Raw genomic sequence first — 20,414 nt, forward strand, 5'->3', positions numbered from 1 at the left:
GAAAATCAGGGGGAGGGGGATGGTGGCTTAAGGAGAGTAGTTTCATCATAGCTGTACTGAGAAATTAACCAGTGAATCAATGAGGGACTTTTTGAAGTAACCAGGAACATGTTACTGGGAACCTAGTAAATGCTAAATAAACATCTAAATTAAATTGAACTGAATGAAACATAATTTAAGTACTTAGTGATTAAAAATTTCAAAGACAAATCCTGGCGCCAGTAAAATAGTGGTGATCTGAATTCCTGAGATATTTCCAGTTAACCAACAATTTGCTAAATTGAGTCTGAGAGATTTCTTCCAGGGATAACATAGAACTGTTGGATTTCAAAGGAGCAACTTTGTTATGCTGCACAACTTTTAGAAATATTTCTCCCGTGGCCTTCTTTACCATCCTAAATAATATGTAGGTAGCAATTTAAAGAGGCTTCTTCTCCCTAATATAATAGGAAGGAAGGGTATTGCTACTGTTCAGTCATTTCCAGCGCTTAATGACCTTATTTTGGGTTTTCTTGCTGTAGTAATTTTCCATTTTCTTCTCCACCTTGTTTTACAGATGAAAAACTAAAGCAAGGAGGATTAAGTGACTTGCTGAAGGTCACGCAGCTAGGTTGTGCAGTGGATAGAGCACTGACCTTGGAATCAGAACAGGAGTTCAAATCTGACCTCAGACAACTGACACTTACTAGTTATATGACCTTGAGCAAGTTACTTAACCCTGATTCTCTTCCAGGCATCTCCAGTCATCCTAATCCATATCTGGCCACTGGATCCATATGACTAGAGGAAGAAGTCAGGCTTGTGGCTTTGCATGACACTCACTCAAATCTAATTCATGTGCTTATCATGACATCACCTCCCTGATGTCATGGTCTTTTTTGAGAATGTAGGACAAACATCATCATTGTCTTGATCCAAATTTGAACTCAGATCTTACTGACTCTAGACTCATCTCCTGACACACCTCATTACTCAATCAAGAGGGAGGGAATGAATGCCAAAATATTGGTTCTTGTTACAGTAAGGCATGACTTATTAGTGGAATTTAAAATATTAATATGTTTTTACTCTAATATATAAAATGTTTATTCCCATTAGGCCTTTAACAAGTACAAGAGGGAGGGATTCTGCCTTCAGAATGTTGATAAGGCTCCTCTTGCAAAGAGAAGAAAGATGAAGAAAACCAGCACAAGTACAGAGACACGCAGCAGTTCAAGTGAAAGTTCTCATTCTTCTTCCTCTCATTCTCATGGTAAAACTACACCAACAAAGACACTGCAGCCAAGTAATCCTGATAGCAATAATCCAGAAACCATCTTCCAATTCTCTGACTGAAGAATAGAACAGTGGTGACATATTGCACCTTTACTTCCCTTGGTTTAAAACTGAGAGATACTGAGTGATTTAAAAAACTACCTGCCATGTCCTCTCACTCTCATTTTAATTTTGCCTTTTAACAGATTTCTTCTAACTAACCTATTTGGTTTGTCCTTGTCCAGTTATTCTGGACACAGTATATTACTGTGAATAGAGATAGTGTTAACACTGTTTGGAAATCAAGAATAATCTCAACATTACTTTTCTTAAAAGAGCAAAGCTTTCAGTAAAAGTAATTAGAGATTTTCCCCAACTGTTTAGCTTTGAGCTGCTTTCAAAATATGTCTTAGTGTTTTATATGTCTGCTAATAGAAAATGGCCTGATCTAAGATGACCATTTGTTTTCACTTTGGATGGCATGGAGTTTTAAAGAAAACCTTGCACCTTTTGCTCAATGACTTACCAGTGAAGATGTCTGATTTTTCATAAGGCTTTTGTGATGAATTTAATGTGTTAAATACATCTGTTTCTTGAGGGAAGGTTTTAATTTATTGTTTCTAGTTTATGGTTACAGATGATGACAACCTATAAATATAAAATCTTTTTCTAAAATGGATTCAAAACCATAAGATACCACGGTATGTATTTGGGATCCATATGAAATGCATGTTAAGTTATATACGTTTTAATTGCATACTGCTCTTTCCTGGCAGTTTGTTTTAATGGTTATTGAAAACTGTTAAGGGTACATTACTCTTTTCTAAGTCACATTGCACTTTATGAAAGAGTGTAACAGAAGACCGACTGTTTATAAAGTGTACCGCTTATGGCAATGTACTGTAGCTGAACCAATTTTCCATTATCTACTTTAAAGTACTCCTCATATCCCTCCTCTACTTTGTATGCAACAAGTAGACCAGGCCAGCCAGCTACATGGTGGAATCGTCAGCCGCTTATGCACTGATAGGAGGACAAATGAAAGGGAAATTTTCACTAACACTGTGCTTCCTAACTGTACACTGTGTTGTGCTGCAGTGAGGGATTGCCTCCTGTGGTAGCTTATTATATATAGAAATATATTAGCATCATCAGTGTGATTTGTTTGGAAACATTTCAGTTGTAAACTTTTAAATACAAAAAAGCATTTTATAAACTTATGCAGAGCACTTTTATTGCTCAAATTCTGAACTCATATGGAAATCTTTAGTACTAACTTTTTGTCAAGAGGTTTGATTAAGAGCTTGCTGCATTTTAAAATAAAATAAATCCATTCCCTATGCAAAAAAAAAAGGTTATAGGAATTGTAGTTAGATTTTATTTCACAGAAATCACAGGGCATTGTAAGTTCTGAAAAATCAAGACTAGCCATGTTTACAGGAATAATATATGACATAACCAAGACTAATGTTTGTTTTGTGGTTTTTTTAAATCAATGATAACCTTTTGAGTATTTGGGAAAGGATTTGGGCATGACCTTTATTTATTACTTTCTTGATGGTAACATCAAAGATAATAGCAGCATTAACTCTAATCTGATGTGAATACGTAAATATTGCACTGTTTATGTAGTAATATATTTAATATTAAATCATTATGTAATTGATGTCACTGGGAATTAAATGGCCAATATTGATATTTTCAAAGTATTGCTATAAATTTTTTCACAGTTTCTTCTTAATGATTATTAAGAGTAATTTTTTCTATTTTTGAAAGAACCCAATGGTTTCATATTCTTGAGTCAGGGATTGTTATTTGTGCACTAGATATTTAAAGTAATGATGGGAAAGCCTAGAATAAATTACCACAATTCACCAACAGTTCACAGAACATGAAAATGAAATACACATTTTTTAATATTAATTAAAATTTCCATTAATGCAGATGTCATTCTATAAGTGGGTTTTTAAAACTGTAGTGAATGATGCAATTGCTATACAAACCTAAAGGAATAATCGTGTATAAAGGAAATAGTTAAGAAAAATTTTCAAATTTCAAACAATATGCTATTGGTGTGGTTATACCAGCTTAAAGTAAACATTTGAAAATTGATAGATGTAATTTTCATTTCTTATTTCCCCTGTGTTCCTCTGATGAAAGACCTATTAAGAGATAAAATAAGCAAAAAATAGAACTAATGAGGAAGGAAAAGTTAAGTTAAAATACAAATTAATAACCCATCTTTTAATCAAGAATTAACTCTGAGTTCATAGTGATGCTTCCCCTTCAAAGTTCTCTTTTCCCACTTGGGGAGAATTATAATTAATAAACACCATAAGGTCACTGTTTAATGTATTATGCATTTGTAATTAGCACCATTTAAATTTGGTTTCAAACTGTTTGTAATATACAATAAAATACATTTTGAAATTCATGTTTTGGGTTACTAAAATAGAAAACAGTTTTCCTGCATGCAAAATGTTAAGATGAAATGACTATCTTCTTTATTAATAGATAATGAAAATACATATGAACAAACCAAAAAAAGACATGAGTATCTTTATACCATTAGTGTAGCAGATATTATTGAATGTAAAACACTATAATTCCACCAAGTCTACCACTGCCACCTCCCACAGCATTTTTATTGTGTGTGAATTTTTTTATTTGGGGAATGTGTGACTTGGGGGTTTCGATATTCTTTTGAATTTTAATATCAAGGATTGAGATATGAATAAAGATGATATTATAAAAAAGGAAAGATCAGTTTTTTAGCTCTTTAGAAATTCTGATTCTCCAGAGTCTATCATTATCTATAAGTTGAGATCCCATTAGGTAAGTTTAGATATTCTGAAATGCATTAACTCTTTTAGTTACCTAGGAAATATGGGTCACACCTCTGAGAAAATTAATTAATAAATCATATACTCATTTTCCCAAAACAGTTAATGCATATCCTAATATGCCTGTCTTGAAATCCAGTATTAGTTCTATTTCCACTTGAAATTAGTCTTAATTTTAATACTTCTGTAATGCTTACATAACACATTTAATTGTATGAGAAATTATTTGAAAAGGCTAGAACTGCAATAACTTTTTATTTATAGAAGACTTACCCATTTTGAATGTCATATTATTTTTAGATTTTTCTCAAATGTTATTTTATGAGAACATAACTTCAATTTAATGTATTCTGTTCATCTTTTTTAGTTGACTTTTGAATATTCACGAGGAAAGAGGTTTTTACTGGGGGGGGGACCATTTCTAATATATATTTCTGTTACCCCAGGATATGTTAATAATTCAGTGTAGTCTTCTCTTGGCCAGTATTAAGAGAAGAGTTTGGTTTTGTAATTAATTTTTTTAATAATTATTAACTCCTAAATAACAAAGTTAATTTATGGTAAATCACATATTTTGGCAAAAATAATTGTCTTGAGATCAATTCTATTATAGTATTATTAAATATTTTTTCATTTTAAATAATTGTTTATAAATTATAGAAAGTGATATTACTCAATCATATCATATATCCTTATAACAATTAAATATATCCTTAACATGTTTATCCTCTTCTTTAGGGAACTGTCTCTTTAATATAGCAGAAAATTGTTGATTTTTAATAGGAAGCAGGGTTTTACATTGTAAGGGCTCAAGCAATCGACAAGCTAACCACAAAGGGAAAGAAATATTTATCAAGCAAAATATTGAAAATATTCTGAACCCAAAGAAAAAAATCTCTGCAACTACCTTGGTTTTATTCAGCTATTCATTTTCCTAATCAAGTTCACCTCAAACTGTGACATTTCTTAGAAATAAAGTTTATATTCCCTCAAAAGATAGTTTCTATCAAAAGTTAGTGCTTTTAGATATGAATTTCAAGAAGAGAAGAGCAGTTTTTTCAACATAAGAGCACTTCACAAGCCTGAATTCAATCTTGATCTCTAGCATTTTGTCTTTTGAGTTTTTACTAGGTGTTTCTTTTTGGCCTGTTTTCCATTTCTTTGCTCCCAGTTGTATTTTTAACTAGGTGCTTGCTGTTACAATTTATTTCCTTGTCTGAAATTGTTTGTCCATTCTGTTTCATGAGTCTGGAAATTAACCAAATACCACTGCTTCTGTTACACTTAAGGTCAACATTTTTTTTTTAAATGGTTTTTTGATATGGTTTAATCCTTTCATAAAACTTCAGGAAGTATACTTTTTCCCTTGGATCTGGTACTGTCCCACCCAGAAAAAACTGGCATGTGTAGTTAGAGTATAACAAATCAATTAATAAGCTGTACCTTTGGTTTCTTCTTAACCACGCAAAGTAAGTGACAATATTAACAAAAATAGTTGATCCCTATGATTTTGCTTCCCATTTTTGTTAGAATCTAGATTTTTATGTATAAGTAGCATGTATTAAAAAAAAAGGGGGGAAGTCTCCTACTGCTAAAAATTGAACACTTCTGAGTTGTCATGACTAAAAGAAAATGTTAAAGGTTTGACCATGTTAGTGGAATGCTTATTTTAAAGGTGATTGAGTAGAGCAAATCAAATGTGTTTAATTTGTTTCTATGCCTCTGGACACTGTGGCAATAATATTTTACATTTTGTTGATTTTCTTCTTGTTATTCTCTCTGTGCATTATAATTTTGATTTTTACAAAATCTTGTCACCTCACCAAAAATCCATTTTTCCTCTTTAGATCATTCCCTAAAGATATTTAGTTTTCTTTTTTAAAATTCATATCCATTTTGAAGTCATCTTAGACTCAGTCCCAAAATGTATTTTGAAATTGCATGATTGAAGAAGTGACATTTGAGTTTTACAAATAGTATTCTAGTTCTTAATTTTCCACAATAAGAAGTTGAACTTCAGTTGTTTGCTGTAAAGAGGTTGTTTTGATTTTTTCAAAAATGACCATGTTGCTTTGTAGTGTTATCATAGTTTTTTAACACTCCATAAATCTTTAATAAACCATTTTCTCCAAAGATTTTCACATGACCTATTTCATAATTATTTTTCATTCCACTAAGGAATACTTGAGAATTTTTAACATTTCCAACTGCATTTTATTTCAAGGCAAAAAATTAATTTAGTAGTCATTTAGATTTTAGTAGCTAATTGTTTTTGACTTTTATTATTACTATTAAAACTTAATGAAATTTTAATTTTTAAGGAGTAATATAAATTTTGGACTTTGAAAACAGATATTTCTCCATTCTAATTGACACTTTGATATTCCTGCTTATTCAGGTACCACAATGAATTTGAATAGATTATTCTTACATGTATCATAAAAACGAAATCCAGTGAACTTAAAATTAAAGTGTAGAATAGTTTTTGTTTTGATAAATAAGCAGAGAAAATATATAGGTGCTATTTTGTTGAAAAGGTGTTTTTGTTGCAGTCCCAAATTTAGTAAGTCCTTTTCTTAAAATATTGCTTCTTCTGTGAATTTAAGAAAGGTGTGATAGAAAACCAAATGAGCATAGATAGAGGAATTTTAAGTCATCTTGAATTTTAATTTGATAAAACCAGTGCCTTTAATAAAACTTCAATTTAAAGCGCTATATTTTCTTAAACTTTGCTTTTTTAATTAATTTTAAAAGAATACATTTTAAATTACTAGACTTTTATTCTGTGTAATATCATGTGAATTTTCCCACAAGCTTAAGCAAGGATAGGATTGTGCTTTTAAATAAACTTTTACATTCATTATGAATTAAAGCATTTTTGATTCCACTTAGATCATGTTGATAATTAAGAGTAAACATATCCATTGTCATTTTTTACCTTGTTAATTGATTTTTTCACATTTATGGGTGCACTTTCTTTTTTACTCCCAGTAATTTTTCTGCTTCCCTAATACATTTTAAATTTGTGCCACGCACATTAACTTGACTGTCCTGATATATCACTTTTGTGCTACCTTCACTTTTTGCTACCTCTTCAGATTGAATATGTTAGAGGCAGCAAAATTGACATGAAGTTAAAGATGGCAGCTTTTCAAAATGGTTTTTGAATTTATTATCCTATTATGAGGGTTCTAGCTTAGGTGTTGCCCAAAAACCATAACAATAAATTTAATTTTTAAAAAGGCATGGTATATAAGGGCTACCAAGAATTTCCATGCAGACCCAATAAATTGATTATGTTCTGAATGGAGACATTAAGGCAATCTTTCTTCCCACCTAATCCTAGCTAGTAATACTGTAATTCATGCAAATCAAATCAGGAGGGCTACAGATCATTTATCTAGGGCCAATAATTTTAATTATAATGACTTTTTTAGGATAGTTTAAGAAATAGTAACTATGTGAATTTTTTTTACATCTGTTATGAAAGCACTTGTATTTACTAAGTTCTGTTACTTCAAAAAGGTTTCTTGGTGCTATCTGTGTAGAACTTGTTCTAATGGAACATACTATTATTTGGGATTTTACACATATACACATTCAGGAAGTACCAACAGAAGTCTTAACCTTTCTTTATGTGGTTATGTTTATACAATTCCAAATTATGAAACAAGTAGCCTAGGAATCTTTGTGGTTACTGGGAGGTGACCACAAAACTTTTGTTGTTTGGAAGATAGTAGAACCAGTGACTAAAAAATATTATAAATCCTCACCACTTGATTAAGAACTTGTCAGGAATGTTGTAGAAAGGAATCATTATGTAGATTTGGAAGTAACACTAAATGATTTCTGAGTTTCAATTCAAGATTCTGTGCTAGGATGAGAAGGTTTGTGAGGAGTAGATTAGTTTCCCAAGTATAAGCATCTATATCATAAAAGCATCCAATTTTGTAGCATTTATTTGAATCAAATACCAAAGATTGAAAAGATAAAGAAGAAATTTAGCACCTTTCACAGAAGTAAACATGACACATACCCACATCCAAACCCACAGGTAAAAAAATATTTTGACAGTAGATTTCTATTTTGACTTCAGTTTGTAGCTTGATACCTTTTTATAATTTATAAAATCACATAGAAAGTGCTTTAAAGGACCAAGATGGCTTACTGTTGGTTTGGTGTTCCAGAATTTGAAAATTGTTATAGTGATGAAAAGAAAAAATAAAATTTAGGAATTTATATTATTACATACTTTTTAAATCAAATTGAAGTATGCATTTATTTTCCCTTTGATCATAGTTCCTTTCTAATTAAAAAAAAATCCAGTGGATTACTTCTGAGGGCAAAACAAGTACCAGCTTTGTAGCGTATTTGCAGTCTTGTTTCACCGAATAGTACTAGGGGGCTGGAAAATTATCTCGATTGGGTGGACCATAGGAGTAAGGTTTATTCTGTACGTACCTTAAAAACTCTCATCCACCTGTTTCTTGCCCTGAAGTAGTTCCCATTTAATAGTTATCAACTACCCATGGATAGCTGAAGCTCTGACTATTAAGATGTAATCAATTTTGGTACATACCATTCAGGGAATATTCACTTCTACTCTGTCTTTCTTTGGCATGGCATCAACTCTGTTTTAAAAATAAATACTACTAATATTGGAGGAAATCCTTAACAGCAGAATTCAATATTTTTTTTATAAAAATGAATGTTTCTTGCCCTTGCTTTTGAAAATCTGAAAGTATTTCTCTTGGTAGTATCAAAGTGAGGCATATACTTTAATGGGGGGGCTACCCCTAGATTAAAAAGACTGTTATCTATACTATAAGGAGAGATCATTCTTGATGATCTCTTAACAAAGTAGTAACTAAAATGATTACCTAGACTCACAGGCATATTAGTTTGTTAGTTCCATTCTCAAATCTCCTACATTCCTTTTTTCTATAAAACAGATTTCTGTGTGTGTTATTGTCAATATCTCTGAAATGTATTTCATTCATCTAAAGTCACCTGCAACAATGTTCTTTACAGAAAACAATACAGGTGAAATAAAAGAAATATTCGATTTATTTAGGATCTGATTCTTGAAACACTGTTGTTCACAATTTTACAGTTTTGACCCTTTGCCTCCAAAGTTATATCTAACTTTTTGCCTTCTTTATCCTAAACATTTATATACCCACTAGATATAATTTTAGTTATATCAATATTTCAATAAAATAATAAATTATTTTGTCAACTAAGTTAAATGAAATCTGGCATTTGTTAAAGAAAAAGCTGGAAAGATTTGAAGAAAATTATTTAGGTCTTGTATATACTTGAAAATCATTTTATTTAAAAAGTTAATAGCTTTGTTTTATATACAAATCTCATATAGGGTATAAATTCAAAAGTTTTTACAAAATTTGAATGGTAAATGTTTTAAAGACATTTAATGGTAAAACATTTAAAATAAAGTAAGGCTATTATTTATGGGACAGAATTAATACATTATTGTATCATTAGTAGAATCATAAGTAGATTTATTGACAAAAATTATAAGCTAAGAAGATAGATTTGTTTGTGCTTAATGCAATTTATATTTTATTGAATCATCATTTGATATGTAAACATACAACATATATTTATAATTATGTGTGTATATATGTGTATATATATAAGTTGTATGTTTGTGTAAAATAAACACTTTTTATTCAAAAGTGATTGTCCTTTCTATATCTATATATATACATATATATTTAATCTTGAATTGAATATTTTTCTTCAGCTGACAGAAGTTACTGTAAATATATGAACTTGCAAAAACACAAAAAGATTTTAATGATAAACTTAGTGGGAAAACAAATTTAAAATGTTTTGGTTTAATCACATATATTTAAAAATCTAATAAGTCTATGCACACGTTTCAGGCTAAATGCATGATTTTGGTATACAGGAAGAAATCTTTGATGGTTAACATTCATAATAGTTTCATGCTAAGTTCAAGAAAATAATGCATAGATGTCATATGCCTCTTCCTCTCCCACTTGAATATCAAGATATTTTCTTGAAAATGTAGAAATACATTTAGAATTTGTTTTTTACAGCAAACATAATATAGTGGTTTTGTCAAGGGTATTAAATTCTGATAACCTATTCCTCAAAATAATAGAAACTAGATAGGAGAATTCAAATATCCAAATTATATATTGGGCTTTGAAAAAATCATTCTGGGAATTTTAAAGAAAAACTATCATTTGAGAGGAATTCTATATTTTAAGAGTATTCAGGTTGCTAGTTCAAACCTCCATCACCTAATTAACTACCAAGAGATTTTCCTGAATTTCTCATCTATTTATGCTATCATACAACGCCATATCTTTTAGTTCAAATGATCTTTGAATTAAAATATTGTTATGCAGTCAGCCATGGTGATCTTAACTTTATTAATAAATATACAACACAGAGTAAAAATTATATATTTCACCAAAAGAAGAAGCTAAACCTGTTTAAATACATGATGATTTCTAAAAGGTCATAAAAGGGATTACGAATGATAAACATCTCACTTGGGAGTTCACCACACAGATGAAAAAGAAAGAAATTAGTTTACAATTTTAAATATCTTATAAATTATTTTTAAAAATATATTTGATTAAGCTTCACTTGATTCTATTTCTAAAAACATAATGAAATTTTCTCCAAATACTATTTTACTATAAATAGCATTGTTCACCAATATCTAAATTAGGTACAAATGGAACTAATATTTTAAAATCCACATGTCTGGGGTGGCTAGGTGGTGCAGTGGATAGAGGACCGGCCCTGGAGTCAGGAGTACCTCAGTTCAAATCTGACCTCAGACACTTAATAATTACCTAGCTGTGTGGCCTTGGGCAAGCCACTTAAACCACATTGCCTTGCCAAAAAAAAAAAATCCACATGTCCTTTAATCCTGTTTCTTTCTGGGTGAAGACATATATAATCAATATAGTATTTTGAAAATATTAAGGTAAAAACATGGTTTTGAGGAAGTAGTACAAATATCTTAGGAAAAAAAGCCTTAGAATCAAATTTACTTAAAATGGATTTACATCTACTTGACCTGATTACTCAAATATTTACTCAAATCATTTGACACTTTCAGTTTCTTATGCTAAGACTATTAAATGAAGAGATGGTATCTATAAAATCCCTTCCAGCTCTAGCCGTCTATGAATTTACCACATTCAAAAATGGCACAGATTTCAGTATATATAGTAAATACTCTCAAGTGCTATTCTGAAAAGAAGCACATAAAGTTTTGAAAGCTTAAGCTATACATACATACATACATACGCCATGGTTTTGGGGGGAGTGTGTTCATTTTTTCACCTTTTTGCCATTATAGAATTACAATCCTTTTCTTAATTACTAGAAAAAGCATTTTATTTTTACTTTGCAGAAGTCCTCAAGTATAATTAGAAGATATTTTTAAAAGTCTTTCAAAATCTAATCATATCATTGTGAACTCTTTTCATTGTAAATACTTAATAGAGAATTTGATCAAGAGGATAACTATTTAGAATACAGAAATAGATATAACTAATGCTCTGTATTTAGAAGACTATTGGAATTTATTTTTAATATAAATTTCTAAGTCCAACAAAATGAATAATTACTTTGTGTATTTCTTAAATATCCCCATGTGTTCTTTGTTTTAAAGATGAAAGGTAGACATCAGTAGCAAGCCTATCATAAAGCCACAAATTGTGATAAAATGAAGATTATATTGCTTCCAGTTTATATCTGTGCCTTTGTTCAGATGTTAAACTTAAAGGTGTTTAGCAGTGCTCACTTTACCTTTTTAAAACAGTTCCTTTAAAAAAAAATAAAAGATTTCCCCTCCAAAAAGTTTTCTTCATTAAGTCTTCAGTATTGTCTGGCTTAAATTAGGACCAGAGTTACATGTGATATTTTACTATGACACTTCAATAAATATTTCTAATAATTTCATGATGAGAATGCAAGGTGATCCCAGTGTTTAGCATTTTAGGTTGAATAGACAAATGTGTGGAACAGCTGCTTATTTAAGACTTGTGCTCTTGGGGTGGCTAGGTTGCACAGTGGATAGAGTACCAGCCCTGGAGTCAGGAGGACCTGAGTTCAAATTTGGCCTCAGACACTTAATAATTACCTAGCTGTGTGGCCTTGGGCAAGCCACTTAACCCGATTTGCCTTGCAAAAATCTACCAAAAAAAAAAAAAAGACTTCTGCTCTTTCAGACCTATAGCAAAAGAGTAATATTCAAAATTAATTATTTAATATTTATAGACACTGTGTTTAAATTATAATCTTTAGTAAACTTTGTGCTTTGGGTGTTTAAAATTGTAGTTTGTTACACATAATTTTTTATTTGTTTTAAAAGACTTTATTCATTGACTTTATTTCAGAGGACCACATAATTGATCTTATTAATAGTCTTCCTGACAGTATTTATCTCATACTTTATATTCAAGAACTTTCTAAAACTTGAATTCATTATGGAAGATTTAAACAAAATATAGGAGTTGGTCTAATTGACTTTGAGGTCCTTTCTAGCTCTAAATCATTAAAACTAGAAAATTATGGAATTTTTTATATCTTGATTAGTCTTATACTGAATATTTTCTTCTATAACTGGTCTAAAATACAAGGTGTTCCAGTGGTCTTAGTGCAGTTTTAAGCTTTAATATCTTAAAATAGCACTGAAACCATTGGCATGCCTGGTGTATATTTCTAATATTATAAATATATAATGTTTCCCTAGACTTTACTGAGGGAGTTTTTTTCCAAGTTGAATTGCCTGATCTACCTTCTTAATAGTTTAAAAACTATGCATTTGAAACTATATTTCCTGACTTATTTTATTTCTTTTCTTTTGGAATATGTGGAAATTTTGTTTCTTTTTGTCATCAGTGTTTATAATAATCACTGAAATCAACATTTTAGTTCTTGTGTTACAAATAAAAACCAGATTGGAAACTATTTTTTATAAAAGATTCTTCAAATTTAAGTTCATCATACATTGGTGCCTGACTTGTGTTTTGATTTTTGGGAAGCAGGAACAGATCACAGAATTAGGATGCCAAATTATTAGATTTTTATAAAGATGTATTGTTGAGCCCTAGAACCATGGGTAGCAAAGGATGTAGAGAGACAAATTTAGGCTCAATGTTGGCAAAATCTTTCTAGCAATTAGAGCCAACTAAAAGTGAAATGGGCTGAAATTAATGGATTTTTCTTCATTTGAGATCTTTAAGCATTTCATTTTTAGAGGAGTAATTCATGAGAGTAATTCATACTCAGGTACACATTGATTCATAGTTCCTTCCAATTTTGATTCTGACAGCCTCTACACAAATACCTTATATGTTAGACCACAAATTCATGTCTCCTGATGATGACTGTCTCTGATATACAAATTTTGGACTTAAGAAGTTTCATGATTTTTTTAAATAAAGATAGACTAGATAATTTTTAGTTAGTCCCCAAAAGAAGTCATGAAAGTAGGCTTGACATCTTTTCAGAGTGTAGATAACTAGTATGTCCTAGAATCATAAATTCTTCTAGAAAACATGTTTTGGGAAGTATGAGAGGAATGGTAAATAAAGTTATCAAAAAAAAAGGAAACAGTTTGTATATGTACTTTTATCCATACATGGATTTCATTTCAGTAGGTAATCCATTAAAGGTTTCAGGGATAACTTTCTTGAGAGATAAGGAATAGAAGAATCTATGTCCAACTATCTTTCTGACCTCGAGTATTTAAGTGTCTCTTCTGGTCACAACATGTATTGTGTTGTGTTATATTGGCACTCATGTCATAGATTTCTATCTTCCTTCATTACTGGGAATCTACTCAGGCAGAGATTTTTCCCCTTAGAGAACTCAAACATTCTAGTAAAAATTATGCAGGATATATATAGCTTAAGAAAAATAGAGATATCATTAGAAAAGAGACCCAGTGGTTAAAGACTTTAAAAGCTTAATAGCTTTTAAATTTTGCCTCAAATTATACAAAACCTTTGGGCAGCTAGATGACTGCCCTGGAGTCAGATAGACTTGAATTCAAATATGAACTCAGATACTTAATAGTGACCCTAGGTTAGTCATTTAATCCCAATTGGCTCAAAAAATTTTATTTTAATTTTTTAAAACTACATAAGACCTATTTACTAACTAGAGTAAAAGATGGAGGGTAATAAAGAGCACTGCATCCCCAAAATAAACTTAGTCATCTTTTGGGAATCATGGTATGCTCAGTTGCTATAAATTTGGATATAAGTGAAAGAAACCAGTTTTTATTTTCCCTTTCTATTTCATTAGAATCAAAAAAAAGACACCTCATTCCTCCCAGTAACAGCTTATGAATAGTATAATTAATCTTTTTTAAAAATCCAAACAACTTTTTCTGCCTTGTAGTTTCCATGTTAAGATGGATTGGAGTCTTCTTATTGATGATGGACAGTTGTTCATTTTTCAGTCATTTCACTCCGTTTTGGACTGTGTTAATCACAGTTAAGCTTTGGTTTAAATCTGTAACACTAGATTTAACACTCAAGAAATCTGAGCAGTAGTACAATTTTTTTTCCATTTACCTGCTGTCAATCTTGGATCAGTCTCTCTGAATCAGTACTTATGTATAAAATAACTATAAAAATGACTAGATAATCACTAAGATCCCTTCTGTTCCAGAAATCCTTTGATTCTGAGATTGGCTACATCTGCAGAGCAAAAATAAAATGTTTAAACCTCCATTTAAAAAAAATTTTTAAGACACTGATGTATGCTTAAATCCATCCTGGTTCCCAGTTTGAGGTCTTTGTCTTTGGTGCTTGTCCACTTGATTATCTAAATATCTGTGTCTTCACCTTTCTATCAAAATTATGGGAACATCTATTATAGCCAGCTCATTATTTGGTCTGTATATGCTCTATTACATAAGATGGATTGCTTAGCAGCTATTATGGTGATTCACAAATTCTTTATGTTTGCTTTCCTTTGTTGACTCTGTACTATCTGATTTTTCCAGGTATAATATTTTATCTTCTCCATTTCTTCTACCTCCTCTCAACACTGTACCCTACTTGTCTCAACTCTCCATATGAATTGGTTTCTGATTTGAATTGGGTACCAAAAAATGAAGAGCTTAGTTCAGTAGCCTAAAATTATATAATTGAGTACCTGGATTGGAAATTACTTTAGGTATTGCCAATTTTTTTCTTGTTTAGAGCTGAATGGAAGAAACTATGCAAACATTCATTTGAACAGCATTTATAGTGGGTCTTTAATAAAGTCTTTAGGTAAACCTGATAAGGTCACTAACTTGTAATTAATATTTCAGCATGTTTGTTCAATGTCATACCTCTTTGCAGAACCCAAAATAGTTTATTCAATGAATAAAGCTGTTCTGTATATCAAAAGCTCAATTTCAGTTTATATATCCATCCTATAGGAGAACATTTTATTATTATACTTATTTAATATTTATATAGTGATTCTTCTCCAGGGGAGTGACTTAAACATTTAATCATGGTCTTTATTCTTCTCTTGACCTAAGAACTAACATTTATACCCTTTATATGCAACTCTTTAACCATGATAAGTCACTTTTTTTTAGAAGTCATGATTTCTAGCTGGGCTAGAAGTTTTAGTTTATCTTGCAAAGTTGAACTTCAGTTCTTCTAGGATTATTTAGAGAACAAAAACTTCCAACTTATGTCTGATGTTTTTAGTTGATGTACTTGTGTACTTGTGCTCAACTATAGTAATGTTCTTTGATTGCTTTATTCTGGTGATAATTGGCACTGCCATTAATTTAAACCATACAGAGTAAAAGATTTTTATACTATGGACTATTTATTGACAAATTTAAAGAGTTCTGTAGATACATATCTTAGTTGTGAAATGCATGTGTTTTCCCCCTCATGTCTTGAAGTTTGTTTTTCTTTTGTGTAGGTACTGAATGAGTTGTATCAACTTGAAGCACATGTATCAAAAAGTAGAACATGTATTGTGGAGATAGAATGTGTTTTAATTGCTTTTAAGGGTTCTGCTGAGAAACTATATGTGTTGATTTTATTTTTAACAAAGCAGTAAGGGCTTACTTTTTATCAACCTCTTATGTGTTGAGGTATATTTGTTCTAGGTTTAAGAAAAAAATAATAAATTTGTCAATTCCAAATACTCAAAATCTCTTTTTGTTATGTTGCTTTCATTATGGTGCAATGATAATTAATACTTTTTTTCTTGAAAAACTTAGCAATCAAATTATCTTTCGTTTAGAACTATAATTATGGTTATGGTTGATTAAATGTTACTAGGTTTTCAATCACTGACAACAAGTAAACATGCTGTGTAGACCTACCCACCATAATACATCTGCTTTTTCTACTCTGCTGGTGGCAGTCAAAGGTAATATGCTAGAGCAGAGAAGAGCACTTGAGTTAGAGCTAAGAAATCTGGGTTTGAATCTCAGTTGTATCATTTACTAGTTGTATGACCATTGGCAAGCAAATCTCTGAGCTTCAGTTTTCTCATTTGTAAAATGTGGATGATAATAATATTTCTGTTCCACTAAAGATGTTTTCTTAATAATCATAACAGATATTTAGTTAAAATTTTAAGATTAGTAAATCACTTTATAGATATATCATTTCATTTTATCCTCAAAACACCCTAAGAAGTAGGTATTATAGGCATTATTATCCCTATTTTAAAGATGAACTTAAAACTGAAAACTCAGAAGAAGAAGATAGGTGACCTGCTTATAGTCAAATAGTAAGTATATGATGGATGAATTTGGAACTTAGACTTTGCTAGTTCCAAGTTCATGCCTCTCTCCCCTGCTTATTTTATGGCCAAATAGACTAGGTGTGATCCCTCTTCCACATAATAACCCCTTGAAGATAGATATTATGTCTGTTTCAAAAAGAGCAATGTAGTTCAGTTAAACATATTGCCACTTACAGCCTTGAGGCCTTGGGGCAAGTCTCAATCCCTAAGGGGGCCTCAAGTTTTCTCATCTATAGAATAAGAGGTTGAATTAAAATGAAGTCTTTAATTGTTAATCAGTCATCTCAATTATATTGAACATTTCATGATTCCATTTGGTGTTTTCCTGAAAGGTATTGGATTGATTTTCCATTTCTTTCCTTAACTTATTTTTCAGATGAGGAAACTGAGACAAACAGGGTTAAGTGACTTGCCCAGGGTTGTACATCCAGTAAGTCACATTTTAAACCCAGGAAGATGAGTCTTCCTGACTCTTAAATATGGCTTTCTATTGTGCTCAAAAAATTATGTTTTTCAGGTTAGCTCTAGTGGTTCTTTCAATCACTTCCACCCTGTCTGGTCTATTGAAACTTACCAGTCCTATTTCCTCAGAGCCAGGTTTCTCAGTACCTTTCAAAGTCACTGTCAGTTAATCAGATTATCTGATATAATAGATGATAAATAACCTAGGTTACACTTAAACATAATTTGTTTTAATACTTTGATCATGTTGTTGTAAATTTTCCACTAAACTCCTATTCCTAATATGGGGGTGACCCTGGGGTTCACAAAGGTGAGAATAAGTTGATAGGTCCTTCTAGTAGAATGTAAGTTTTTAAAAGACATGAATTATTTTTATTTTTATATCCCCCAGGCCACCATTCCTGATTCATGGTAGGTGTTCAATTAAAAATAGATGCAGAGGGCATGTTTTACTGATTATTTGTGCAGTTGTACAGAAAGCACATTGAGTTAGGCTCATAAGTCCACATATTTGATTAAGTATTTCAAGTAGATTGTGAACTGGGCCAAGAATAGGAGAGCATTACATCTGAACTGGCTGAAAGAAAAAGAATGCACACAGACATCAGTACAGAAATAATAAAGCACTGGTCTTGGAGTCAGGAATTTGAATCCAGCCTCAGACACTTGACTCTTACTCGCTGTGTGACCTTGGGCAAGTCACTTCACCCTGATTGCTTCACATTAGGGCCATCTCCAGCCATCCTGATTCATATCTGGCCACCAGATTCAGGTGACTCAGGAGGGAAAAGTGATGCTGGTGAATTAGCACAGGATCCCCCTCACTCAAATCCAATTCATGTGCTTGTTATAGCATCACCTCCCTGATATCATGGTCTTCAAAAAAATGAAGGACAAACTCAATAGGGAAACAGGGAAAAAAGGAGGGAGAAAAATATAGAGATAGCAGGTTAACACAGGATTAATCCTAACAAAACAAATCCTAAGAATGTATAAAAATATACTTCTTTTGGGTATGGCAAAGAATAGGAATCTAATGGGGCTGCCAATAAACTGAGTAATGGTTGTTATGATACCAACATAACTATAAGAAATGATAGAGGTTGGTTTCAGAGAAACCTGGGAAGTCTTGTATGTACTAATGCAGAGCAAAGTGAGAACAGGAGAACAAATTATACCATGATAATAACATGATCAAGTTCAACAACTGAAACAATTAAGTGTCCTTATTAGCTTGATGACCAAATACTATTCCAGTGGACCAAAGATGAAACCCAATCTCCAACTCCTCAGAGAGAGGTGAAGGACTCCAGAGCATTTGAACAGTATCATTGGGGATATTTATTTTATGGACATATGTATTTGTAAAAAGGCTTCCTTTTCTTTAGTTCTCAATTAGGGGATGGCTTGCTGTAGGACAGTGAGAAAAAAAAAGATTTTTTATTAATAAAAAATAATAAAGAATTTTCAAAAATAAGAGACAACATTGCATCACATTTTAAAAATTGCATAGTACTTTCAATGTTCTCAAGTGTCTACTTAACTGCAAAAGTCATTTTATTAATTATTTTTTTTAAATACATGAATTGATTGTTTTTATATCATAGTCATTTTTGGCTATAACCTTCCACCCATGGCCTCCCTCCAGAATTAAACCCTCTCAAATAGTTGAAAATAACTGATAAATGATTTTGGCTTAAATATTTGCAACATTCTAGCTCAGTCTATTACAAGGAAGTAATTGACTCAGTAGAACAAAAATAACAACTGTCCCCAACAAGGCATCTCTCATGGATTTGTTGAGCATACAAGTTCCTTAAAAAATACAATCATGGGGCAGCTAGGTGGCGCAGTAGATAGAGCACCAGCCCCACAGTCAAGAGGATCTGAGTTCAAATCCAGCCTCAGACACTTAATAATTCCCTAGCTGTGTGGCCTTAGGCAAGCCACTTAACCCCATTTGCCTTACAAAAAAAAAAAAAAAAGTTACAATCACAAAGACTTGAAGCCAATTTTCCACTAAATTCCTACTCCTAATATGGACATGACCCTGGAGTGCTCCGAGACTATGCAAAGCAGCAAATAAGTTGTTAAGTCCTACCAAGGTCCTACATTTTTAAAGAATATGAATTGTTTTGTTTTTATCTTTATATTCCCGGTACATAGATAAATAAAGTTGATGCAGAATGATTTTAAGCTTATCATGATCTTTGATGTGACCACGTTCCTTGAAATGTCTTATTTTCTTTTTATTAGCAAAAATACATTAAAAATAAATCATGGGGCAGCTACGTAGCATAGTGGATAAAGCACCGGCCCTGGAGTCAGGAGTACCTGGGTTCAAATCCAGTCTCAGACACTTAATAATTACCTAGCTGTGTGGCTCTGGGCAAGCCACTTAACCCCGTTTGCCTTGCAAAAAATAAAAAATAAAAAATAATAAATCATAATGGGGCAGCTAGGTGCCATAGTGGATAAAGCACCAGCCCTGGAGTCAGGAGTACCTGGGTTCAAAATGATCTCAGACACTTAATAATTCCCTAGCTGTGTGGCCTTAGGCAAGCCACTTAACCCCATTTGCCTTACAAAAAAAAAAAACCTAAAAAATAAATAAATGAATTAATGAATCATAGCGGAAGAGCACAAGATCTCTTAACATCTTTTTATTTCTCTGTTCCACTTCCTATTCTGGGCCCTTTGTGTCTCTTTAAGCAGATTACTATGGAAGGGCCCAGCAGATTCTACCATCACTGAAAGTCATTCTCTAGCCAAAGAGCCTCTTTTTAGAGTGAGAATATTGAGACCCATAGAGTTGAAATCAAATTTGCCTGTGGTCCTTTATTAGCTAATATATTAACTATAAAATATAAATATGTTAACTATATTAACTAATTAGATAGAAATAACATCAAGACCCTGATCTCTCAATTTATCCTTTCCACTCTAGTATGTCAGATAAATGTCTGTAAGCTGATCACAGTGATCAGTAGTGTTTATGGAATAACAAACATAATTTGAGCTAAAAAAAAAGCAACTGAGGTATTCTATCAATTTTAGCAT

The 20,414-nt window shown here is 31.6% G+C and overlaps 1 protein-coding gene across 3 annotated transcripts in view; it reads left to right on the top strand.

Annotated features, from left to right (window-relative positions):
* Window positions 1-9,658, top strand: part of RPS6KA5 (ribosomal protein S6 kinase A5) — a 238,733-nt gene extending 229,075 nt beyond the window's left edge. The window contains exon 17 of one of the 3 annotated variants that reach the window (XM_074235503.1): window positions 1,099-9,503. In XM_074235503.1, the coding sequence (XP_074091604.1) occupies window positions 1,099-1,335 (237 nt within the window). In that variant the 3' untranslated portion in view covers window positions 1,336-9,503. Of the gene's footprint in view, window positions 1-1,098 lie in introns of all 3 variants that reach the window. The other 2 variants (XM_074235501.1, XM_074235505.1) reach the window with 2 other exon arrangements.
* The last annotated feature ends 10,756 nt before the right edge of the window (window positions 9,659-20,414 follow it).

The sequence above is a fragment of the Macrotis lagotis genome, chromosome 4 (assembly GCF_037893015.1).
Source record: "Macrotis lagotis isolate mMagLag1 chromosome 4, bilby.v1.9.chrom.fasta, whole genome shotgun sequence".
Classification (NCBI taxonomy): Eukaryota; Metazoa; Chordata; class Mammalia; order Peramelemorphia; family Peramelidae; genus Macrotis; species Macrotis lagotis.